Consider the following 27,065-nt stretch of genomic DNA (forward strand, 5'->3'; position numbering starts at 1 on the left):
GGAATTTTCATTAGTGGTTATGACCAAGGGCAGTCTAGGATATTAGCAACTTACATATTGACAGCAGACTGAAGGAATTTCGTTTTACACTGCATGCTTCAGTTTCTTGATGATAAAGGGCATTTTCCTGCTTGATAATCACTGTGTCCTCCAAGATCATTCTAACTAGGCTGTTAAGATTATCTATTTTCCCTTCACTATCCAGTGCTGTTGAAAGGTGTGGCAGCCCACCCATGTTCCTGCTTTTGTCATGTTTTTGGGTTTCCAGTAGCTCAGTCAAATAATTTCGAAACAGGGTGTTCATCTGTTTTTCCTAATTTTCTAAAGGCAATATTTCAGTTATTCATACTTAATAAAGGGCGCGGTGGTGGTGCTGCAGTAGCATTGTTGCCTCATAGTAAGACGTTGTCCTGTTCAATTCTCAGCTAAAGCGTCTTCTTTGTGAAGACATGTGTGAATGGGCTTGCCTTCGTTGAAGGTTGTGCGTCAGAGCTGGCAAATCGGCACGTAAAAATCTACTGTCAGTCATTAGCGGACCGGAGTTCCGCTGTGGCGACCCCTAACCGGGAAAAAGCCGAAAGACACAACAACAACAACAACAACATACTTAATAAAGGGCGCTGCTTACTACATTTAGGTAAACTCCAGCCCTCCATTAGCTTACTTGGATTTTTTCCTTATATGCCTTAACTTTCCATTGTCTTGTGAACAGAATGGGCAGCATATACAGTGCCAACACCTTTATGGATTCTGTGTGCTATTAATTTTGCCATCAACATACAGTTCAGCCACAGAATTGTACACGCAAGACTAGACTCTTGTTTGTACCACTGCAGCAAAAGAACCCTGACCCTCCCAAGCTGACATGTGGCTACTTAATGTTATCTCACCAGGCCAGCATGGACCACCACTCATAGCCCATCCACTTATATTTTAGTCAAGGTTGCAACCTTTGTGTCAGCTAAACTGGCTAATAGTAATTCATTACTTTTGTTAGCAAAACTGCCATTTTTTTCTTTTAATTATAATAGTTTGACTAATTCTTGAATGTCACTACAATACAGTGTGTAAACGATATGACCTGTGAACTAGAATAGTTCAGCAACAGCCCTAGGTTGAGGTCTTTACTGTTCATATTCACACTATGTGAATCAGAGAAGGTTTTATTTATTTGTTTGTTTGATTGTTTTAGTTAATCAGTATAGTGGACTGTTCCCGGAAAAGACCGATTTTAACAACACAGGGGATTGCAACAACAGCATATCAAGCAATTAAAATGTCTCTATTACCAACAACATATCAAGCAATTAAAATGCTGATATTACCAAAGTGACCAAGAGCAAGTCATTTTAACAGAGTTACTAGAGATGTCCTTCTATTCCTATGTTGCAGTATTCTTAGCGTGGGATTCCCCGCCTCAGGCGACCAACGTTGGCACCTATACAAAAGCTTAAGCCTGGCTGCTGTAGGTGCATGGGTCTTCACACATAGGGCCATAAACTAGGGACCTTAATGTGATGTCTGCGTGCACAGATCTCTGAACTGTTCAGCCTCAGTTGATCATCACATCGATCGCTTCGCTCCTTTAATTGAAGATGTCTAAAGCTAAGTACCCCTTTGGGGATTTTATCTTTATTTTGCTTGAGCTTGGTTTGCTGTACTTACCATTAGCCGATGTCAACTAAGAATGGCAAATGCGATGCGGGCGCCAGATTCCACACAAGGATACGCATGACTGGCCATCTGGCTGCCCTCAATCTATGTTTAGAAAACCAGAGACTCAAAAAACTAGCGCTCAGGATGGATTCTGAATCAGCAGCTCCGATGGAACCACCAAGGAGAAAGGCCAAGGTTTCCTCTGCCTCTCCACCATCGGACATCCTGCCAGCTACTAATTTAGGAGTTGAGGGATGTCCGATAGAACCGTCTACTTCAATGGCTGCCCTCGAGGAAGCCACTTCGGAAGTAACAACCAGTGCGTCCACAGAGTTAGCTCTGACATCGGTCCCTACTGATGTCAAGGGGGAACCAGATATCATCAGATAACTGACCGGGGTCCATTGCCTGAAGTTCCTACCATTTCCCAGGCCCCTGAATCCAGGCCTTCTCCGAAAAGTACTCCTTTGAAAAGGAAGCAGAAAACAAAACACCAGACTCCACCTTCTGAAGGAATCCCAGACTGGTAATCCTTTACCAACTCCTTGATGCAGGCCTTCATGGCCCTTGGGCCCCTGGCCTCTTCCCCCTCCACCATTCCAGTGCTCAGTCCTAGGCCTGCCTCAACCACTTCTCTCCCTCTGCCTACTGCCCATGAAGGGGGAAGAAGAACAGGAACCTTACTATTCATCCTCAGATGAATCAATCTCCAGTTCTTCTCAAATTGACTCTCCACTTGAGTATTATTCCCCAGATGAGGAATCCATAGAAGGGGACACTCCACCAGAGGATATCACCCTTGGGGAGACCATCACAAAGATGAAAGAATACTTTAAATGGGACACTTCCCAAATGACTGAAACACAAAAGAGATACTTTGAGTTACTCTAAGTGGAATCTCACTCGCCTTCAGCCATCCCTCTAGCCATTCCTGCCTACCTTGATGCTTTCACCTTAACATCAAAGAAGTCAGACTCACAACCACCTGCCCCTAAGAGACCAGACAGATTCTATAAAGTTCCAGATGAATAAAAATAGTTAACCACTCCTGGCAGACTGTGATGTGATTGCTGTATCTCCTGACAAGCAATCAAGACTGATTCCTTCAGCATCCCTTCTGCCTACTAATAAAGATAGAAAAAGCATGGACAGGATAGGAAAGAAGGTTTATACCTCCTCCGCCCTTGCCTTCAGAGCTATCAACTGTAAAACCCATATGATAAAATATGTCTTGGACCTAGTATGACAAGCCTCTACTCTCCTGTCATCCACCCGTGACTGCCCTACCAAAACTGAGATAGCATCTCAACTATCCCTGACTTCTCAGGTAGCCAGACACTCCATTAGATGCAGTTGTGATGCAGCAGAGGCCTCAGCATGGTCTGCAGCTTCTGCATCAGTACTCCGCAGATATTTTTGGCTACGCCTCCAACCCCTACCAGAGGATTTCAAGTCAAAAATCGTAGATGCCCCACTAGACTACAATCTCCTGTTTGCTAAGCAGTTTGCAGACCTTTTCAAAAACCTGCAGGAGGAAAGTAAAGAGCTTCAAGACATCAAGCACTTACTAGTTCCCCCCATTCCTAAATATTGCAGAAATTACCCGGCTAAGACTACCTTTATCAGGAGCCCCCCCCCCTCCTCTGCTACCCCTTCCTCTTCCAGGCATAAAAGAGGAACCAGGAGGCAAACCACCTCCAGACCAGTTGCCTCACAACCTACTCAAAGACAGTCTTTTCAGGATAGAAGTGGGCCCAACAATGAGTGACTGCCTTGCCCAACTCCCCTTGTCAGCCCGCCTCTCCCACTGCCTCCCCATTTGAAAATCCATCACATCAGACCGCTAGGTGCTGGAAATAATACAAAATGGATATTTCCTTTCTTGGAAGGAAAAGCCCCCCCCCCCCCCAAGGGGCATTCCTTTTCTCCCAAAAAATCAACTGCATCTCATTTGTCACATACTGCAAGACCTTCTGAACTTAGGAACTATAGAACCTGTCCCTCTAGGACAGGAAGGAAAACGTTTGTACTCAAGTCTGTTTATGGTCCCCAAAAAAGATGGGCCTTGGAGACCAATACTAGATCTGTCCTTTCTAAACCTATTCCTAAAAGTTCTGTCATTCAGAATGCTATCCCTTCAAACTCTATTCCCACTACTGCCAGCCCAGGCGTTTATGGCCATACCAGACCTAAAGGAAGCATACCATCATATCCCCATAAAACCCTCCTACAGAAATTTCTTGCGTTTCACTGGGCCCTGCTCTCACTTTCAGTTTACAGCCTTGCCCTTTGGTTTGTCTACTGCACCCAGGGTATTTACAAAATGCCTAGCCCCAACCATAGCCTTCTGCAGAACCAAAGGTATCCAAATTTATCCTTACCTAGACAATATCCTCCTTCTAGCAGAAACAGAGGAAACCCTTCAAAACCATCTGAGGTTCACCACTTCCCTGCTTCAAAGCCTGGGATTCACCCTCAGCATCCAAAAATCATCCTTAACCACCCCCCCCCCCCAACAGGACAAAATCTTTCTGGGCTGCAGGTTCAGAACAGACCTGATGTGGGCCTTCCTCCCTTAAGACAAAGTTCTTTGCCTATCTACTCACTTTCAAAGCCTGTTACAGGTTCAACAGATATCTGCAAGAATATTCTTGCAAATCCTGGGGCTAATGGCAGCCATCATCCCTATGCTGTCTCTAGCCTGAATGCACATGAGAAAACTGCAGTGGCACTTGAAAAATGTGTGGGCACAACACCAACATCCCCTAGAGTGCCAAATTACACTTCTGTCCTGCCTCAAAGCAGAACTAAGATGGTGCTTTTAAACAAATACATCTGAACCTGGGCCTTCCTCTCCAACCACCCACCCCAACCCAGCACATGCATACAGATGCATCAGACTTAGGGTGGGGGGCTACCATGAAAGGCTTCATGGTACAGGAGACCTGGCACCCTACCCTCCAAAAGAGGAATATCAATGTGAGGGAAATGACAGCAGTTCTCCTGCCACTGAAAGCCTTCCACCCTATCCTGCAACTGGGTCCCCTTCAAATCTTCACAGACAACACCACAGTCATGTGGTATCTCAACAGACAGGGAGGGACCAAGGCCTACCTCCTCTGCCAGATAACATTGCAAATTTGGGACCTTGCCTCCAGAAATAGTTTATCCCTGCAGGCAACATACATCCCTTCCCAGGAAAACAAACAAGCAGATATTCTCAGCAGAACATCTTCTCTACAGCATGAGTGGATGCTGAACAGGGACATTTTTCTGACATTGTCTACCAGTGGGGCACACCTCAGGTAGATTTGTTTGCCTCCCCCCAGAACAGGCAATTAAAAAAATTCTGCACCAAGGACCACTCTCCACTTGCCTGGAGAGTAGATGACTTCAGCATTCCATGGAAGGGACAGTTTCTATATACATTTCCACCGTTCCCTCTCATTCAAAAAGTCCTCCTGAAAATCAGGTGGGACAAACCAAAAAACTTGCTGGTGACTGCCTAATGGCCAAGGCAGCACTGGTTCCCACTACTTCTGTCATTATCCAAGGGCAATCACCACAAGTTACCTCACAAGGTGGACCTACTCACACAACAAACTAATTCACCCTCACCAACAGATGTTAGGTCTAACACTCTGGGTGATAAACTTTTAATCCCTTTCAGACACCACTACTTAGAGGACATGCTTTTAGTCATGAGAGAGGCCAGGAAATCTACTACAAGGAGATCCTACTTATCTAAATGGGAATGATTCTCCAACTGGTGTCTCCATAAGGACAGGGATCCCTGTCAGGCAGATCCCCCCAGTCCTTACTTATGTGTGTGATCTCATTAAGGCTGGTCTTTCGTACTCTTCAGTGAAAGTCCACCTATCAGCAATTTCAGCCTGTCTACCATTAGAACCCCCTTTACTAGCCAGGCTAGATGTCAAATTATTCCTGAAAGGGGTCTTACATATCAGGCCACTAAGAAAACCCATCTCAACCCCTGAGACCTAAACTTCATGCTGGAAAAACTAACACTGGCCCCATTAGAACCAGCTAGTGCTGCTACGCTCCAAATGTGCACATGGAAGACCATAATACTGGTGGCTCTTACCTCAGCTAGAAGGGTGTCAGAGTTACAAGCTCTAATGACCTGCTCTCTCTACACTACCTTCCAGAAGGATAGGGTGACCCTACGTACCAACCCTTCCTTCATCCCTAAAGTGGTCAATGAACTTTCCCTAAACCAATCCATTCACCTGCCCACTTGCTTCCCCTCTCCAGCCACTGACAGTGAGGGGATTCTCCATTCCCTGGATGTGCACAGACAACTAAGGTTTTATCTAGATAAAACTAAGTCCATCAGAAAATGAAACCAACTCTTTGTATCCTTCAACCCTAGGGCCCTGGGCAAAGCAGTCACCAAACAAACCATTTCCTGTTGGATTAGAAAAACTGTTTGCTTCTGCTACTACCACCATGGCAAGAACACACCCCAGGGAGTAATAGCTCATCCTACCAGGGCCGTGGCAACCTTCAAAGCCTTCCTCAAAGGCCTGGACACAGCCTCCATCCTGGAAGTAGCCACCTGGTCCACAATTCACACTTTCACCAGACACTACAAATTGGACTACATCTCCAGAGCCCAGGCAGGGTTTGCTAGAGCAATCCTGCAGGGTTTTTTGTAATCAGCTACATCTACCTCCACCCTTCCCTCTAATTAAGCTGTGGTATTCTCCCACACTAAGAATATTGCAACATAGGAATAGAAGGACATAGAATAGTTGTGTAAAATGTTACCATAACCATAGATGTCCTTCTTTTCCTTGTTGCAGTATTTATTCCCACCCACCCATCCCCCTTTTTTACTATTGACCTGTCTAAAGGGCACTCTGAGGCACTCCCCTAGAGTAGGGTCAGACTAGCCAGTATATGACACTTGCACCTCTTGTTGACATGACTTCTTACTCTCTATTGAACTGTCCGACTGGGCATTTTATGTTCTGAGGCCTATGTGCGCAGACTTCACATTTAAGGTCCCTAGTTTATGGCCCTATGTGTGATGTCCCACGCACCTACGGCAGCCAGGCTTAAGCTTTTGTATAAGAGCCGACGTTCGGGTCGCCTGAGGCAGGAAATCCCACACTAAGAATACTGCAACATGGAAGAGAAGGGCATCTATGGTTATGGTAAGATTTTACACAACTATTCTTTACAGTGGTTTGATTAGCTCTACACATCTTTTTCATACACATTTATTTGCATGCATACATCTGAGGTAACTAACTATGCAAATTCTTTGTGATGTTGAGATAGACATTTACTTTAATTTCTGCAGCTGTCATCTCCAGTTCCCCTTGTTTCCTTGTTCTCCGTTCTAATACATTAAACAGCAGGTATGGGGTCAAAAAGAGCATGTGAGCTCTGTACAAGTGTAGCAGGAGAGTAAAGAGGGGTTGTGGCAGGGACATTGCTGTGTTAAGCTAATAGAGCATAGAATGTACAGCTCTTTGCAGAAAATATGGTAGTAAAACTTAAATTCCAGCATTAATGTATATATTGTACTGATGTGTGTTTTTTCAGTGCCCTGGGAGTTTAATAAAGTGTCATGGGCAGAAGTAGTAGTAGAAGCAACAGGTGTACGTGTTTCTTAACAGTAGACTGCTTTAACAAGGAACAAGTAGCTTTCTCTTCCAGGCATTGTGGTATTTTTTCTGATGTGTTTGTATGTGGAACAATTTCTGATGTCATTTATAAGTGAGTTGCCTGTTCTGAGCACTAGAATCTTCAACTTGTAGGTGCAGGATATTTTTGCCAATTGCTGCTTTACCTTCAGGCGGTTAGAAAGCAGGAGATTTTCTGGCAGCCATATTCTTTGAGTTAATTTTAAAATTTGTGTTGTTGATGTGAGGCCATGTTTAGACCTGGATCTTGTCTAAGTATTTAAAGCAGAGGATATATTCAATGTACTCATTATTTTAAGAAACGTGTGCTGCAAGAGGAAGTAGGCTTTTAAGTTTTATGGTATGCCAAACAACATAATTTTAGTCTTTTTAGCATTCAAGATGAGATGTTTAATTAACCAGCTGTGCAAATTTTCAAAAATACATTGAAGGTTACTTAGCATTGTTTTGTGGCTTGTGTAGAGAAATAAGTGCTGGAAGATTCATGGGAGTTTAGTAATAGTTCTTTATTCACAAAGTCAGATGCCTTGGTGAACTTAATGAATAGGGCTGTATTTAGATGGCCTTGGTATGTGGTGTTAAGAATTTTAAAAAGCAGAAAAGATAATGTAGTAACAATTCAGGGTGATGCAGGGCAACAAAGTCCCCAGCAATAAGTAAGTGTGCAAAATATCTTTTAATGTACAACTGTGAACTTCATGAATGAATCAGGTTGAAGAGTGGGTATTTTTCCAGTTTTTCAGGTAGAATCTCTTTGCTTAAGGCGGGTGTGAAATTCAGGAGACATCCTTTGTATTTGTGTTGCCTTACACAGCAGTAGTGTCAGTATTACCAGTAAAAAGAGGCACCTACACGTAGGAGGTCTTAACCTAATTAGCAAATTATTGAACAAATAAATTTCCTTAGTGCTCTATGACAGATAACATTTGAATATATTCTTGCATGATCCATGGGAAGAAAGGTTATCAAATTTAACTTACAAAGTACCTTTGCTCGAGCAATCACATGCTAAAATGGATAAGTGACTGGACAGGTAGACTTCTGCATTTGTCTTTCTAGGAGAGCAGTATTCACATAATGTAACTGTGTGAAAGCTAAACCTGTGTGAAGCTGATGCAATATTAGATAGTGAGAGTGAAAGAGAGAGAGAGAGAGAAAAACGGTGGGCACACAAGAGCTTTTCCCCTCCAACGCTATGCTGTACTTTTTTACTTTTGCCTCTATTTCCTTATGCTGTCATTGTTTGCAGTTTCTTTAGTATTCCATAAAATATATGGGAATGAGGTATGTTAAAAGCACATTTATTTTCCAGAGTCTGTGCATTGTTCTATTGTTCATGCAAGAAATCTTGAGTGCTTTCAACAGCACCCAGTCAAGCTCATTTACTATCCATATTTTATTTTGCTTTTTTTGATGGGATGAATGTATTATTAAAATTTTCTTCAGCGAACACACTAGTATCAATCATTTTAACCAATATGACTTCATATATTAATTTTAGTATTTAGCCTATCAATATGTTTGGTTGTAACAACTGAACAAAATTTGCTTTTCTGTAATATTACCTTTTTTTTTTTTAAGCCTTACAACCCTGCACCCAAAATTTATTTATTCTTTCATGTACCTCATTAAAATATAATTTCTTGTTAACCAAGTAAGCTATTTTTCTTCAATTTTACCATTTGCTATTCTTTTATATGAAACCATGGTGATGAGTATAGTAATCTAAGTAAACCATAAAGTGTTTAGGACTGCACCTTTTAAATAGTTTCATGTGTGTGTGTGTGTGTGTGTGTGTGTGTGTGTGTGTGTGTGTGTGTGTGTGTGTGTGTGTGTGTGTGTGTGTGTGTGTGTGTGTGTGTGTGTGTGTGTGTGTGTGTGTGTGAAATGACATTAGAGTTGAGTGTACCTTTCGCTTTATAAAAAATGGTGGTATTTGTTATGCACAAGTTCATGACAATGACTTGTTTTGATAATTTTATTTTTATTTCTCTTGTCATTTTAGTCCTGAACAGATGCACGCTGTTGTAAAATCTAGAAACTGTTATAAAGCCGGTACCTTATTTCTAGGACAGTTACTATCTAATAACTTTCATGTACTGTTTCTTTCACTTCTCTTGTTCCATATTGCCATTTATGTTTGAATCTCTGATGCTGCAGATCCACTAACTTTTCATTTACCCAGTAATATTACCCACATGACTAGAAACCGGTATTGTTCAGAGGGTTTGAGGAAAATCAGCTATATTCCTTTTTGGCATAATTGTAGATGTACAGTTGTCTGAAAGTACCAGCTCAACACAATTTCTAGTGTACAGGCTTTTTCTAAACAATAAAGGAGAAACATTATAAGAAATTAAAAATAAGGTTATTTTCTAAACAATCACCAATAAAGAACAACAGATATTCTTTGTGTTTCACTGCTGTAGTCATCACATTTGGGTTATCCCTGCCAGGGTAGCCCTCGGCCGGCCCGAATACCAGAGACTTAGTATTTCTGTGTCAGTTGCTGTCGGTTGAGGACTGACATCAGGTCGTCAGTGGTATAAAGTAAGGCAGCCGATGCCATTACATCAGTCTTTCTTGCCGTGAAGCCTGAAGCAGAAGCAGTTCGCACGAGTGCCGGTTGGCCGCTACCTGAGTTTTCGTTTCCAAATTGAAGTTGAAGTTTTCTAAAGCTAAGCACCCCATTGGGGATCCTTTTTTCTTGCACTAACCGATTTCAGAAAAAGTTAATAATTGTCTTGCCTGTGGAAAGCAAATACCACACCTAGACTTCCACTCTTACTGCATCACTTGCCTAGGCCCAGACCACGATGTCCCCAGTTGTCACTTCTGTGCTTTGTTTAATGCCAGAACTGTCCATCATCAGGCCCTTATTGTAGCCAGATATTTTCGTTTACAGTTCTCGAATTCCGATATGGCTTTGGTAAGCCATTCGACAGCAGATCTTCCAAAAAAACATACAGAGACAAACTGCACAGGTCCAAACCTTCCAACGACGCTTCTGTTAAGATAGTCGTCAGTCATCTGGTACTCAGTGAGGTGCTTTAGCAGCCCCTGATGCCCACTTCAGTTGATTCGCAGGCCGCTACTGAGACCCTTTCAGAGTCTGGTATGCCGTAAAACTGTTCTTCTTCTAAGGATCCTGCGGTTGTCTCTACTTTGGATGGGTCTGGAGCCACTGAGCAGGCACCGGCTTCCGAGGAAGTCCTTCACACCTCCAAATCTCAGCACAAACCAACGTCATCTTTCGTGACTACCGTTTTTTCAAAAACAACTGAGTTCTTTAGGCCCAGGGTTCAAACCGCACCCAAGAAACCGACTACCCACTGTCAGGCGCCTGCTACCTTGCCTCACTCTCAAATGCTTAAAATGACAGAAGACCTTAGGAAGCCAAGCTACCCCTTCAAAAAGGAAAATAAATCTGTCCCCAGTAGTTTTGTCTGAACAAGAGTCAGATGAATCTGATACATCTGACTATGAAGACATGCAGCCCCTCTCCAATTATGAGGATTCTGATGCAGAGGAATTCATTCCTTCAGCCTCTTCCCCAGAGGATTTTTCCTTTGGGGAAACCCTGCATACTTTAAGGGAGCATTTCCAATGAGAGAGTAAGGACTACCCTCACTCTAAAAAGAGACTCAGGGAATTCGTAGATCTTCTGCAACACAGACCCTTGGCCATCCCCCCAGTTCTGGATGTGGTGGATGATGTTTTTCTTGAATCCAGCTTGACTCCTGATGCCCTACCTCCTTCTCCCAGAAAACCAGTCAAGTACTACAGAGTCCCTGACTCACACAAATCTCTTTTTAAAAATCCAACAGCTGACTCTGAGGTCATTTCTCAAGGGCCAAAAGGGATTAAAGAAACCTTTGCTAAGAATCCCACCCCCTCAGACAGGGATTCCCGAGCATTGGACAGATGAGGTAAAAATAGTATAGACCTTAGCTACTCTTGCAATCAGGGCACTAAATTGTCAGTTCCATATGCTTAAATATCAACAACATACCGTGGAACTCCTTAAACAAAAAATGTCCTCCGTTCCTGCTTGGGCAGAATCTAAAGATTTACAAGAGTTAATGCATTCTGCAAGTCAAGTAACTAAACACACCTTGCACTGTGATTTTGACGCCTTAGAAGCTTCTTGCAGGGCAGCAGTCACCTGGATCTGTCATTAGAAGACATGCATGGCTTAAGGAACAACCCCTGCCAGACCATGTCAAATCTAAATTGTTGGATGCACCCTTACACAAAGGTAACTTATTTGGCACTAAGGCAGATGAGGTCTTAAAAAAGATGGAAGAAAAAGCAAAATCTGTGCAAACAGTTAAAGATTTCTTACTGGTCCAGCTCCCTAGGTTCAGCAGGCATTTTCCCTCCAAGCACCGGTCCTTTCCTACTCCGAGTAAACAGTGCCAGCCTGGGACCCGTGGAAACAGACCGCCCAGACAGCAGCTCCAGGAAATGCAGAGATCTAGGCAGTGGAATACCTCCACTTCAAAGCCAGGGAGTTCTAAGCCACCCCCTTATGGTAAGAACTCACAATGACTCACCTCCTCCCGACCTCCCCTCTGCCCACCTTTACTTACCCCTAGGAGGAAAACTCTCCTTTCACTCAAGCACCTGGGCCACCATTACTAAGGACCAGTGGGTTCTAAACATTGTGTCTCAGAGATACAAATTCTCCTTCCACACCCTTCAAACCCCAAAAGGTTTCCCAGATCTACCGCCAAATCAGTGGGCAGAGGCTCAAAAGCAAATCCATTCCTTACTCTCTTTTAGGGCAGTAGAGCACGTTCCTGCAGAACAGATAGGTCAAGGCTTCTACTCCAGACTTTTTCTGGTGCCCAGAAAAGAGGGCAACTGGCATCCCATCCTTGATCTATCCATTCTAGACACCTTCCTGGTGATCCCAAAGTTCAAAATGCTCACCCTCCAGCCACTGCTACCCATGCTTTCCAAGGACACTTTGCTAGCCACCCTGGATCTAAAAGAGGCCTACCTCCACATTCCTGTCGGAATCATGCAGAAAATATCTCTGCTTCACGGCAGGATCTCAACACTTTCAGTTTTCTGTGCTTCCCTTTAGCTTATCTACTGCTCCCAGAGTTTTCACAAAATGCCTGGCTCCGGCCATTGCCTTTTGCAGACAAAGAAATATTCAAAATTTCCCCTACTTAGATGACTGCCTTATTCAGGCAGACAGCCAGGAAAAGCTGCTCAAACACCTGGCCTTTGTAAAGAGTCCATTAACCTCCCTAGGGTACACAATCAACAAAAAGAAATCAAAACAGGTGCCCACCCAAAGGATAATCTTCCTGGGAGCAAGTCTGAATACAGCATCCCAGATAGCATACCTTACACCGGAGAAACAAATTTTCCTGTCAGCCTATTTCTCTCAACTGCCCACCAGGCTTTCTGCAAGGAAAATCCTCCAAGCTGTGGGGTTCATGGCCTCTTGCATACTCCTCATTCCATATGTCAGACTGCATATGAGGAAACTTCAGTGGTACCTAAAGAGCCTTTTGTGTCAACACTCTCAAGATCTGGAAACTCTTCTACCTATAATTCCTTACCTCAGAAAGGCATTTCTTTGGTGAGCAACAGCATGCTCCCACAACAAGAGACTGCTCCTTTCCCCACACCCTGCCACCCAGACCCTCACCACAGATGCATCAGACTACGCTTGTAGTGCACACCTGGACGGCAGGTGCATACAGGGCCAATGGAGCCCACAAGAAATCCCCCTGCACATCAGTCAAAAAGAGATGATGGATGTGCAGTATGCCTTGATAGCTTTCAGGCCCCTTCTCTCTCCAGGGGTTCTCTTGATTAAAACAGACAACACCACTGTGATGTGGTACTTCAACAAGCAGGGAGAGACTCACTCCTACCCTTTATGCAGGCTGGTCATGACTCTTTGGCTCACAGCCTCTTCCATGCAAATACATCTGTTAGCACAATACCTACCAGGCTCTCTCAACTCCCTGGCAGATCAATTAAGCAGAAACCTTTTGGACTTACATGAGTGGCAGCTCAACAGAAGTACCTTCTTCCTAATAACTCAGAAATGGGGAACCCCGAAGGTCGACCTCTTTGCCTCCCACAACAGCCATCAGCACAGCAAATTCTGCACCAGGGAGCATCACTGCATGGCTTGGAAAGTGGATGCCCTGTACTTCTCCTGGGACAACCTCTCAGTCTCTGCCTTTCCTCCCCTACCTCTCATCCCCAGGGTACTGCTCAAAATAAGGGAGGAAAAACCAAGGACCATTCTTATAGTTCCAGACTGGCCCTGACAACACTGGTACCCCTTGCTTCACAGCCTGTCCCTGCTGCCTTCATGCATCCCCAATTGCATACACTCAATTTGGCAGCTTGGCTTATTCCCTAAACCCGAACCAATCTGCCATCCTCAGTAAACAGGTTCTGGATGTTATCCTTGAGGCCAGACACCCTAGCACCAGAAATTCTTATGTAGATTAATGCAAAAGGTTCCGCACCTGGATCCAGGCTAAGGGAGCCAATACGGCACAGCCTTCCATCCCACTCATCCTGGATTACTTAGCTGACCTACTACGCAGTGGTCTCTCCTTTTCCTTTATAAAAATATCATACCTCTGCTATTTCTGCTCATTTTCCCACTGAACATCCCCTTTTCTCACACTCTTTGATCAAACAGTTCCTCACAGGGGTTAGCAACTTGAGACCCCCCAGATGGGCTCCAACACCAGCTTGGGACCTTAACTTTGTCTTGGAAAAGGTCACCATGCCTCCTTTTGAACCAGCTTCTTCTGCCGAGCTAAAATTTCTCTCCTGGAAGACAGCCTTCCTTCTAGCCATCACTTCAGCCAGAAGAATCTCTGAGCTGCAAGCACTCATGGATGTGGAACCCTTCATCATCTTCCATGCAGACCAGGTATCCCTCAGAACTAACCCATCCTTCATGCCCAAGGTGGTGTCCAGTGTGGCTCTCAACCAATCCATTCATTTGCCCACCTTCTTTCCTAATCCCCAGAACAAGGGGGAAAGGATTCTTCACTCTCAAGATGTGCACAGACAGCTCAGATACTATCTGGACAGGACTAAACCCTTCAGAAAGCCTGATCAATTGCTGGTTAGCTTTGCTACAGGGGCAGAAGGCAAAGCCATTTCCAAGCAAACCATTTCCAAATGGATAGCACATTGCACCCATTTCTGCTACAAACAACACCATAAGCCTCCCCCCAAGGGGGTCAGGACTCATTCCACCAGAGCAGCCTCCACCACTGCTGCTTTCCTCAGAGGAGTCCCCACCAGGGACATCCTGGAGGCTACCACCTGGACATCTGTTCACACTTTTACAAAGCATTACCACCTGCCTCTCTTCTCCAAATCCAGGGCAGGGTTTGCCTTTGCAGATGTTCTTCATCTCACATTGCTGCAGTCCTTACACTTGGGGTATACCGCTGTCCTCGGTCGGCCCGAATACCAAAGATTAAACTGACGCCAGGACGCCAGGGTATAAATGCGCATGACCGGCGCCATATCCCCAGTCTTTTTGCCGTGGTCCGATGCAGAAGCAACGCTATGAAAAGGGGTTGGCGTCCTGAGATTTTCCAAACCGGAGTTTCAGACCGGAATATTTTAGTTTTTCTTGCCTCAGTATTTTACCGGATGTCAGAAAAAGTAAATAACTGTATTTCTTGTGGGAAACAGATACCACATAGGGATTACCATAACTTGTGTATACCTTGTTTAGGGCCTGAGCACGACGTTGTTGGGTGTCCCTCTTGTGCTAGGTTTAACAAACGTACTATAAAGAGGAGATTAGATTGTGCCAGGTTAGTCTTCGGGAAGCGGTGCAACTACAAAATGCCGTTGGATGCTCCGACGCCCGCTTCTTCGAAGAAACGCAAGGACAAAGCACGTAGGCCTAGGTTAGAAGAACCGTCCGTCCCGGACGTCGGTTCTTTAGAAGGCTCGGTTGAACCGGAGGTTCAAACAGAAGTTTCCTTAGAGTCCCAGAGAGAGACTTTATTATTACAGGATATGTCTTCTCAGGAGGTAGGCCACGCTGAAGGGGCTTCTCAGGTAACTGTCCTCCCCTCTCTGCCTAAAGTGGTTAGGCCTTCCCCTACTGTTCCCAAGGCTTCTTCCAGGGGCAGGCCAGGTTTAGCTTCAGCAGGTGTCTCTCCTAGTACTTCAGGCCCTGTGCCCAAGAGACATATGCTTAGGATGGCTGAAGATTTAATTACTCTGATTAGGGGTTCTATGCCCCCTCCTGACAAAAGGCCTAGGGTGGATCCTGAACTTGGGAATTTTGAGCAGGATTCTGATACTTCTGAGTCTTCGGCTGAAGATTTGCAGGAGTTTTCTCCTTATTCTGATTCGGATGTGGATGACACTACTCCTACTGCTTCTCCTCCTGAGGATTTTTCATTCTCAGAGACTCTCCATTCCATGAGGGAGCATTTTAAATGGGAAGGTCAGGATTTCTCTGATTCCAGGAAAAGACTTAGGGAATTTCTGTTTTTACCCCAGCATAGGCCTTTAGCTATACCTCCTGTTCTTACTGTGGTGGAAGATGTTTTTGCAGAGGCTTCTCTTAACCCTGATTCTTTACCCCCTCCTGTTAAGCCGGACAGGTACTATAGGGTACCTGAAGCTCATAAGTATCTTTTTAAAAGCCCTAGGGCTGATCCAGAGACTGTTACTCAGGGACCTAAAGGGGTTAAGGCTTCTGTTGTTAAAAATCCGGTTCCTCCGGATAAAGAGGCAAGGGCTTTAGACAGATGGGGAAAGAAAGTTTATACTTCTTCAACTTTAGCCATGAGGGCTTTGAATTGTCAATTCCACATGCTGAGATATCAAAACTATCTTCTTTCACAGTTAAAGTCTAAGGTAGATGCTCTGGCAGAAGGTATTGAATGTAAGGAGTTACAAGATCTAGTGCATGTTTCTGAACAGGTGGGTAAGCATTCCTTACAATGTGGTTTTGATGCTGTACAGGCCTCTTCGAGGGTTGCTGCCACTGGTTCTGTCCTACACGCCTGGCTAAGGGATCAGAATTTAGCTGAGCATGTTAAGACAAGGATCTTGGATGCCCCTTTGCAATCTGATGTGTTGTTTGGTTCGCCTGTTGAAGCAGTTTTAAAGAAAATGGAAGACAAAGCTAAGTCTATGCACACTGTTAAAGATTTTTTTACAGGTTCAGCCTCCAAAGTTTAGTAGGAATTGGCCAAGCAAGGGGTGGACATATCCTTCTTATGATTCCCAGTCTAGGGGTAGGTCTAGGCGGGGTAGGGGCAGAGCTCAGGGCTCTTTTAGATCCAGGACAGGGGGCTCACCTGCACAGTCTTCCGGTGAGGGCAGGGGTCAGCCCTTTCGACATACCCAATGACCTACCTTTTCAACTGCCAGAACCTTCCCGTCTGGCAGCACCTTTGGGAGGAAGACTGACACTTTTCAAGGAGAACTGGAGTTTAATTACCCAAGACAGATGGGTATTGGATATCATTCACCACGGTTACAGATTTTATTTCCATACCTTGCCACCTTTCAAGGGCATGCCAGACATTCCTCCTCAACACAGACTAGAAGCTTACAAACAAATTTCTCTATTACTTCAGATAGGGGCCATACAACCGGTGCCTATGGCAGAAAGGGGCCTAGGATTTTATTCTCGCCTATTCCTAGTGCCAAAAAAGGGGAACACGTGGAGACCAATTCTGGATTTGTCTATCTTCAACACTTTTCTGGACATTCCCAAGTTCAAGATGCTGACATTACAACAGCTTTTACCTCTGCTGGGCAAAGATCACTGGATGATAACTTTGGATCTCAAGGAGGCTTACCTTCATGTTCGTATCACTCTAAGTTGCAGGAAGTATCTGCGTTTTTGAGCTGGAAATTCTCATTATCAGTTCTCTGCATTGCCCTTTGGCTTATCTACTGCGCCCAGAGTATTCACAAAAGTTCTGGCTCCAGTGATAGCCTTCTTCAGATTGAGAGGAATACAGATCTATCCTTATTTGGACGATTGCCTGATTCTGGCTCAAGGGAAGGACGAGCTTCTTCAGCATTTAAAATATGTGATAGCAGTGCTAAGATGCCTGGGGTATTCTGTGAACGAAACAAAGTCCAGTCTAGTACCCTCTCAAGACATGTGCTTTCTGGGTGTGAGACTGAATACAGCAACCCAGATGGCCTTTTTGACCCCGGACAAACAAAAGAATCTTTCCTTTACTTCCAACAACTATCACACCAGTCCGGCTGACTGCAAGGACAGTCCTTCAAGCCTTAGGGTTCATGGCATCTTGTATTCTGGTGCTTCCCAATGCCAAACTGCATATGAGGAAGCTACAATGGTATCTCAAGAATCTATGGACACAGCACTGCCAGGATCTGGACACTGTCATTCAAATAATACCTTGCATCCAAAAGGAATTTTTGTGGTGGGCTCAGCAATGTCACCTAAACAAGGGACTTTCTGTGACCCGCCAGAGGCAAGTCAGATTCTAACAACAGATGCCTCGGACAAAGCTTGGGGAGCTCATCTCAATGGAAAGTGGATACAGGACAAGTGGCCTTCCAGACTACAGCATCTACATATCAACTTGAAGGAGATGTTAGCAGTCCAGTTTGCATTAATAGCTTTCAAGGAATTACTTCTTCCAGGGCAGGTGTTGATTCTAACAGACAACACAACTGTCATGTGGTACATCAACAAGCAAGGGGAACACATTCTTACCCTCTATGCAGACAAGCAATGATTTTGTGGGACACTGCTCTCAGTTTACAACTAAATCTTCAGGCAAGGTTTCTGCCGAGTGCAGAACTCCTTAGCAGATGTGTTAAGCAGACAAATCATGGATCCCCACGAGTGGCAATTGGATCCTCATGTATTTCAGCAATTAACAGTGTCATGGGGAACTCCAGACATAGATCTGTTCGCTTCTCCTCTAAACCACCAGCTGCCAAAGTTTTGCACAAAAAGGATACATCTTGCAGCTTGGAAAGTGGATGCTCTTTCTTTCAGTTGGAAAAATCTTCATGTATATGCCTTTCCGCCTCTTCCTCTGCTCCTAAAGGTACTGCTAAAGGTCAGACAGGACAAACCAAGAATGATCCTGATAGCTCCAGATTGGCCTCGACAGCATTGGTACCCATTACTGAGAAGTCTGGTAAGGAAACCACCTTGGCCCTTGCCTTTGATTCCACACCTGTTGTCCCAAAGGACGGTCATCTACTCAATGTCAAGCTTCACTCTCTTCATCTCACAGCATGGCATATCCTGTTTTAACTCATAGCAGGGCTCAACTTCCTCAACAAGTTTTGAATGTGATTATGGAAGCTAGAAGACCTAGTACAAGGAAAGTGTATGCAGACAAGTGGAAGAGATTTTTGTTTTGGAGTGCAGCAAAGGATTTGGATGTTTCTGAGCCTAATTTGAGTGTGGCTCTTCAATATCTTACTGAGTTATTGGACAAAGGCTTGTCCTTCTCTTCCATTAAGATTCATGCTGCAGCAATTTCAGCTCACTATGACTGTGATCCACCTTTGTTTTCTCATCCTTTGTTCAAGCAATTTCTCAGAGTGACAAAGAACATTAGACCTCCACTAAGAGCTCCTACTCCTGCTTGGGACCTCAATTATGTGTTGGAAAAACTCACTCTACAACCTTTTGAGCCTGCAGCTACGGCTGAGTTGAAATATTTGTCATGGAAGACTGCTTTTGTTGGCCATTACCTCTGCAAGAAGGGTTTCTGAATTGCAGGCCCTTATGGCGTTGAGCCTTTCTTGATTTTCCATAAGGATAGGGTATCTTTACGTACTAACCCTTCCTTTATGCCTAAGGTGGTTTCAAGTGTGTCTTTAAACCAAACTATTCATTTACCTACCTTTTATGCAGACCCCAAAATAAAGGAGAAAAGATTTTGCATACTTTAGATGTACACAGGCAGTTACGCTATTACTTAGACAGGACTAAGGGTTTCAGGCAGTCTCAGCAGTTGTTTGTTTCTTTTGCTTTGTGTTCTCAGGGTAAGCCTGTGTCAAAACAAACTATTTCTAAGTGGATTGGGTTTTGCATTGCCTTTTGTTATTCCCATCATGGCAAGGAGATTCCAACAGGGATTAGACCTCATTCCACTAGGGCTACTGCCACTTCTACAGCTTTTCTAAGGGGGGTGGCAACTAAGGATATTTTGGAGGCAGCTACTTGGAGTTCAGTACATACTTTCTCTAAGCACTACCACCTTCCTCTCTACTCTAAATCTAGGGCTGGTTTTGCCACTGCTATTTTACAGGGCATTTTGGCGGCTCCTGCTTCTCTTTGATTTGCCATCCTCCCTTACCTCTGCTTTGGGAATCTACCCAAGTGTAAGGACTGCAGCAATGTGAGATGAAGAACATAGTACAGTTTTGTACCTACCATAAATGTAGATGTTCAAGATCCACATTGCTGCAGTTCCTCCTTCCCCTCTGTGTTTGGGGATGGTAGTGTGGATAGGTTGGTTCTTTATTATATATTTGTTAAAAGTTGTACATAGTTTGGGTGCAGGGGTGTTTAGTGTTTGGTGGTTTTTTGATTTTACACTGTTTAGGGTCTTCTGACATCTGGGGCAAGAAAAGACTGAGGATATGACGTCGGTCATGCGCATTTATACCCTGACGTCCTGGCGTCAGTTTAATTGACCGATATACTTTGGTATTCGGGCCGACCGAGGACAGCGGTATACCCCAAGTGTAAGGACTGCAGCAATGTGGATCTTCGAACATCTACATTTATGGTAGGTACAAAACTGTACTTTTTGCAGGGTATCCTAGCCAGCCCCTAGTTTCCTTGACTGCCTCCACCCATTTCCTCAGCTTTGGGAATCTACCTAAATGTGATGACTGCAACACAAATAACATAGTACAGCTGTGTACACTTGCCATAAATGTAGATGTTTGAGTGTGTTCACTGTTGCAGTCCTGGCTTCCCTCCCTCCATCCCCCTTTTTTTTCCTTCTCCTTTTATTACCATTCTTCCTTGTTATTCTCCTTTCCTTACAAGGGACATACTGGTATTTATTTTCCACTGGTGGGGTTCTTCCACCAGAACCTGGCTTCCTACTTTGGGGGCTGCTGACAGGTTAGGGGAAGAAAAACTGATGTAATTGCATCGGCTGCCTTACGTTATACCACTGACGACCTGACATCAGTCCTCAAGCGACAGCAACCGACACAGAAAAACTAAGTCTCTGGTATTCGGACCGGCCAAGAGCTACCCTGGTAGGGATAACCCAACTGTGATGACTGCAACAGTGAATACACTCGGACATCTACATTTATGGTAAGTGTACATAACTGTACTATTCAGACTCCTGAAACCCTCATTAAAAAACTACGATATAGAAATATTACTGACCATTCTTGTACCTTCCTTTACTGTTGTATTTGAACCATACACATTTTTTTTTTATTTTGTTGACACAAACAGTTAGATAATGCTGCTTGTAAATCATATAAGTGCCCCACAACTTTTATCTCACCCAATTGTATGCAGTAAGAGCAACATGTTAGCATATGAAGACAAAGGGAATGCGAAAAATATATTAAAGCTGGCCAAAACTTCAGATAATGTGTAAAATTTCAAAAGACTGTCAGTGTGAGTTCTTGTGGTGGTGTTAATGTATATAAACAGCATTACACCAGAGCATCTTACTTACTGTGAAAAGCTGTTGTAGTAACTGTATTAAGTAAACTGCTTACACATCCATCTGTCTAAAATTTACTGATGTCCTGTTTGTGTTTTTCAGTCTGATGTCCTCCACCAGAGTGTCTTTGACCTCATCCATACAGAAGATAGAGATGAATTTCAACGTCAGCTTCACTGGGCATTAAATCCTCATCAGCCATCTAATTCAGGACATGCTCATGGTAAGTTGTAATTTGGTTTGATCAAAACAGCAAACTTAACACCTGGATGTTACCAAAACAGAAAATGCTGACACTGTTCTGCACGGGATTTCTGTCATACAGCTGCAATTAATTAAATCAACGTACTCTGCTAGTGCTATAAGACTGTCACCTTGATGATGCTTTTTATTTCATTATAGTCTGTTGTTTTCTTCAAATGTCTGTTGTTCATCAAATTGATTTCATTTGTTGTGCCAACTGCTTTCATAATCTGTAAATTAGCATGGTACTTGGAAGGGGCAAGTATGCAAATGTTAAATCCTTTATGGGCATCTTGACAATTTATTTGTTTATTTTATTTTATTGTGTTTCCTACTGATAATTATATTATATCCCAATGAGCCAAAGGCTCATTTAAAGGATGCACTTTGGAAGCAATCTTCAGAAATACGGAAGGAGTACTGTAATAATGGGTCTATATTAGAACACCCAATGTTCAAAATTTCAAGTGTTCTAATATCGACCTGTTTTCAGCAAATGCTGAAAATATCAAAAAAACAGAAAACCAAATTTTTTCCTAGGGAAAGAATTTGGTTGTCCATTTCTGTTGCTTAGGTATTTTCAGCACTGTGGTGGAAAGTTACGGGTCAGGTTCAGGTAAGTGTGCGATTGTGTGGATGTGAGGGTTAGGGCGGGTTAGGTGAGTTAGGGTTAGGGCGCGGGTCAGGTAAGTGTGCGATTGTGTGGACGTGAGGGTTAGGGTGGTGTAGGTGAGTTAGGGCATGGGTGAGGTGACTGTGCGATAGTGACGGACCTTAGGGTTAGGGTTTGGGTTAAGGTATGTGGATAGTTAGTGGTATATGTATAGTTTAGGTTTTGGGTTAAGGTAAGTGGATAGTTAGTGGTATATGTATAGTTTAATGTAGGGTTAGGTGTAAGAGTTTAGGTGTATGTGTGTGGATTGCTGTTTGTTTGGTGTGCTTGTGTTGTGTGTATGTGTTTTGGAACAGCACATTTTTTCCCTAGGAAAAAATTTGCTGTTCTGTATGTTCAATGTTTTAAAATTTCGATTCATAGGGTTCGATATTAGAACACTCGAAATTTTGAAAGTTCGTTGTTCTAATATAGACCCGTAATAATTATACACTTGTACTTGTCAATAGCCTCAGAACAATGCATCAGGAGTGCAGAATTACAAGCCATCATATGTCAGTACATAAACTGTATAGAACTGCATGTCGTAACACTTCACTTTCTTAAAATAATGCCTTAATAGTACAGATTTATCTTATAATATTCTTGTAAATAGATTACCTGCCATCATGTCTGCACTTAATTAATGTACCAATAATAAAGAATTACATCATCATGTCAGTATATCATTACTGCATCAGTGGTATAGAATTATTCCATCACATCATTACATCATTGCATCATTACTGTTTCAGTTGTACAGAATTGTGACATCTCAACAATACAGAATTACATCACATCAGTGCATCATTACTGTATCAATAACATAGAATTATGTGACATGTCAGTATATCATTACTGTGTCTATAATACAGAATTATATCATCCCATGTCAGTACATGTTACAGCATCGGTCATCATCATCATCTTCTTTCGGCTGTTCCCGTTAGGTGTCGCCACAGTGGATCATCTGTATCCATTTCTTTCTGTCCTCTGCATCATGCTCTTTCACACCATCCACCTGCATGTCCTCTCTCACCACATCCATAAACCTCATCTTAGGCCTTCCTCTTTTCCTCTTACCTGGCAGCTCCATCCTTAGCATCCTTTTCCCAATATACCCAGCATCCCTCCTAAGCACATGTCCAAACCAACGCAATCTCGCCTCTCTTGCTTTGTCTCCAAACTGTCCAACCTGAGCTGACCCTCTAATATACTGATTCCTAATCCTGTCCATCCTAGTCACACCCATTGCAAATCTTAACATCTTTAACTCTGCCACATCCAGCTCTGACTCCTGCCTTTTAGACAATGCTACAGTCTCCAACCCATATAACATAGCTGGTCTCACTACCCTCTTGTAGACCTTCCCTTTCACTCTTATTGGTACCCAGTGTCACAAATCACTCCTGACACTCTTCTCCACCCATTCCACCCTGCCTGTACTCTCTTCTTCACCTCTCTTCCACACTCACCATTACTCTGAACTGTTGATCCCAAGTACTTAAACTCATCCACCTTTACCAACTCTACTCCCTGCATCCTCACCATTCCTCTACCCTCCCCCTCATTTACACACATATATTCTGTTTTAGCCCTGCTGACCTTCGTTCCTCTCCTCTCTAAAGCATATCTCCACCTCTCCAGGGTCTCCTCAACCTGGTCACTACTCTCACTACATATCACAATGTCATCTACAAACATCATAGTCCACGGGGCCTCCTGTCTAATCTCATCTGTCAACCTGTCCATCACCACTGCAAATAATAAAGGGCTCAGAGCTGATCCTTGATCTAATTCCACCTCCACCTTAAATGTATCTGTCACTCCCACCGCAGTCCTCACCAATGTCACACTACCCTTGTACATATCCTGTACCACTCTTACATACTTCTCTGCCACTCCCGACTTCCTCATACAATACCACAACTCCTCTCTAGGCACCCTGTCATATGCTTTCTCTAAATCCACAAAGTCACAATGCAACTCCTTTTGACCTTCTCTGTATTTCTCCAACAACACTCTCAGAGCACATATTGCATCTGTAGTGCTCTTTCCTGGCATGAAACCATACTGCTGGTCACTAATCATCACCTCCCTTCTTAACCTAGCTTCCACTACTCTTTCCCATAACTTCAAGCTGTGGCTGATCAATTTCATCCCTCTGTAGTTACTGCAGCTCTGCACATCACCCTTATTCTTAAAGATAGGTACCAAAACACTTTTCCTACACTCCTCAGGCATCCTCTGACTTTCCATCAGTGCACCATTACTATATCACTATTACAGAATTATGTGACATGTCAGTACATCATTACTGTGTCAGTAATGCAGAATTATATCATCCTATCAGTGCATCATTATTGCATTAGTGTTGCATAATTATATCATTGTGTAAGTATGTATGTCATTGTAATGTGTCAGTTTTTAGAATTACATTATGTTGTCAGTATGTCATTACAGTGCATCAGTGATACAAAATTGTATCATCAATACATCATTGCAATGCATCAATGATGCAAAATTATATCATCATGTCAGTATGCCATTACAATGTAGGAGGGATAAAAATTATGTCATCACATGTCGTTATATCAGCACATGCAACCTAAAAACAAGATTATGTGCAACCAGAGTACAAAATGCTATGTCATCACATATTAGTATAGTATATCAGCAGTGCAGAACAACAGGCCATCATGTCACCAAATCAGTGCATGCATCCAAAATACAGAATTGCATGTCACCATGAATCAATACATCAGAGTAGTACATCTGCAGCACAGAATTACAAGTAATCATGTCACTGGATCAGAACAATTTGTTAGCAGTGTGAAGCTGTAATGTCATCTTAGTAAATCAGTTCATTGTATTAGCAGTACAGAATTTCATGTCATCACAAAAGAGTATACTAGTACAGTACATCAGCAGTACATGATTACAAGTCATCATATGACTGTATCACAACAATGCATTAGTAGTACAGAATGTGTTGCCATCTCAGGTCAGTACATCAGTTTATGACATCTGCAGTATGAAAAATACTTGTCATTGTACGTCAGTGTACTGCTACAGGACAGCCTTATGTATTATGTGCTGTTAGATGTCAATGTTCAGGCAGTTCATTATTATTACACTGTTTAGGATGTATCATTGAACTTGGTCGTTATATCCATGGGACACATACTGAAGATACAGACTGAAAGATGTCCATGGATAATATGTGCATTGTAGGTACCACAGTGTCCCGTAGAAGGCTGGATTGAGTATGAGGAAGATGGTGTCTGTAGATGATGAACAACATCAGATAATAGGATTTTAAAGTAACAAGGCATTTAATTGAATATTAAATAATGGTACACGGATGGCTAGAAGCACATTTCCTCCAGCATCTTAGGGTTGTTTTATTATAGGATTCCATGTATTGTAGAGTATTTTACTCTTTCAACAAAATTGTCTTTATTTTAGGGGTGTGTAATCATGGTGAAATGTTCTCGTTAGACAGGCAGACCATAAAACGGTCTCCTTTGAAGTAAAAATAAAGCCCAGGATCCAAGTTAACCCTGAAACTTTAAGGACTTATTCTAAAGTAAACGTCTATTAATAAGTGATACTCTAGCAAAATTTCAAGTTCCCCCAAACCCTGACAACATGGCTGCTTATGTGGAATTGTTCACAAAGAATCTGTATAATCATTTTAATAGCTGCACATCCCTCTGCACAAGGGTGGGCCATCTATTGACCAAGGTAATTACAGACCCATACATCTGATTAGTCTCATATGCAAATCCAGGGAAAGAATTATCATGGAAATAAACAATGTCATAGAAAACATTCAGACACTGGATCCTACCCAGTTTGGTCTTGTAAAGAGCAGGTCTTGACTGCTCAACCTGGTGGACTTCTTGAAGAAGTTCACCAAAGCAACAGATGAGGGCAGAATGGTACATACTGCCTACTTGATCTGGCCAAAGCATTTAACACAATACCCCACTCAAACATTATAGACAGACTCATGAAATTAGGTATAAAACCCTGCATCACCACTGGATAGCCAGCTTTCTGAAAGATAAGACCCAAGAAATTAGGATAGGGGAAGTTTAACTCAACAAAAAAATCAGTCAGTAGTGGAGTTCCTCAGGGCTCAGTGCTGTTGGCATTCCGTTTTAGCATCTGCTTCTCTTAAGTCAAGGCCATCATCAAAGGCCTCCAGGTGACCAACTTTGCAGACAATTGCAAGCTATACGCAGTCACAGAGCTCCCCCAAAGGCACAAATACCCTCCAAGAAGGTTCAACACATGCCAGTAACTGGTGCCAGTTCCACAGTCTAAAACTCAATGACAAGAAATAGATAACTATATACTTCGGGAAGAAGGCTACCCCTGGAAACTACCTTATTAATAATGCACCCATAAGAGCAGACTGTGTAATCAGAGATGTGGGAACACATGTAGACAGTAACCTAGCCTTTGAATATCACATGTCCATGGCAGTATGAAAATCATTCTATGTTGCGCAACATTTAAGCAGGGTATGTCTTCTAGGTCCAGAGATGTTGCTGCTCTGCTTTACTCATCCCTCATCAGACCAATCATTGAATAAAATGCCCCTTTGGTATGTATCTGACCAGGTATATGCAACAACTGGAGCACTGACAGAGGTTCCTCACAAAAAGGATATAGGGTGTAAACAACATGTCCTATGCAGACTGTCTCAATGCCCTATCTCTGTCCCTGGTCTCCTACAGACTGCTGAGATGTGATCTATGTCTAGTCTACAAAACACCATCTAATCCCACTCTGATGGCCTTGTTGCAAATTTATAAAACAACTAGCATCAGAATTAGTTGATCGAGGTACCTAAGTTTTGTCTGCAACATAAATAAGACATGTTGGGGGGGATAGGCATGTGTCTCAGAGACTGCCCTATCTCTGGAACAGGCTTCCCATCCATGTGAAACAGGGTTCTTCCCTTATCCAATTCAAGCGTAACTTGGTCTACTGGATGGGAGATCTAAAATTTATCCCTAGTCTTGCACCTATGGCTCTAGTGCACAGAGGCAGTATATAAATGATTGACCATCCATATCCAAGCCTACATATACCTGTTAAAGTAACCCTAGGGCATCAAACCTGTCAGATACATTTGTGAAG

General features: G+C 43.2%; 1 protein-coding gene across 1 annotated transcript in view; it reads left to right on the forward strand.

The window, feature by feature from the left end:
• Window positions 1-27,065, forward strand: part of LOC122796306 (aryl hydrocarbon receptor-like) — a 1,394,090-nt gene that overhangs the window by 854,986 nt on the left and 512,039 nt on the right. Inside the window, exon 5 of the mRNA XM_044064677.1 lies at window positions 21,119-21,239. Within this exon, the coding sequence (XP_043920612.1) occupies window positions 21,119-21,239 (121 nt within the window). The remainder of the gene's footprint in view (window positions 1-21,118; window positions 21,240-27,065) is intronic.

This window comes from Protopterus annectens, chromosome 3.part0 (genome assembly GCF_019279795.1).
Source record: "Protopterus annectens isolate FY-2018-M chromosome 3.part0, PAN1.0, whole genome shotgun sequence".
Taxonomy (NCBI): Eukaryota; Metazoa; Chordata; order Ceratodontiformes; family Protopteridae; genus Protopterus; species Protopterus annectens.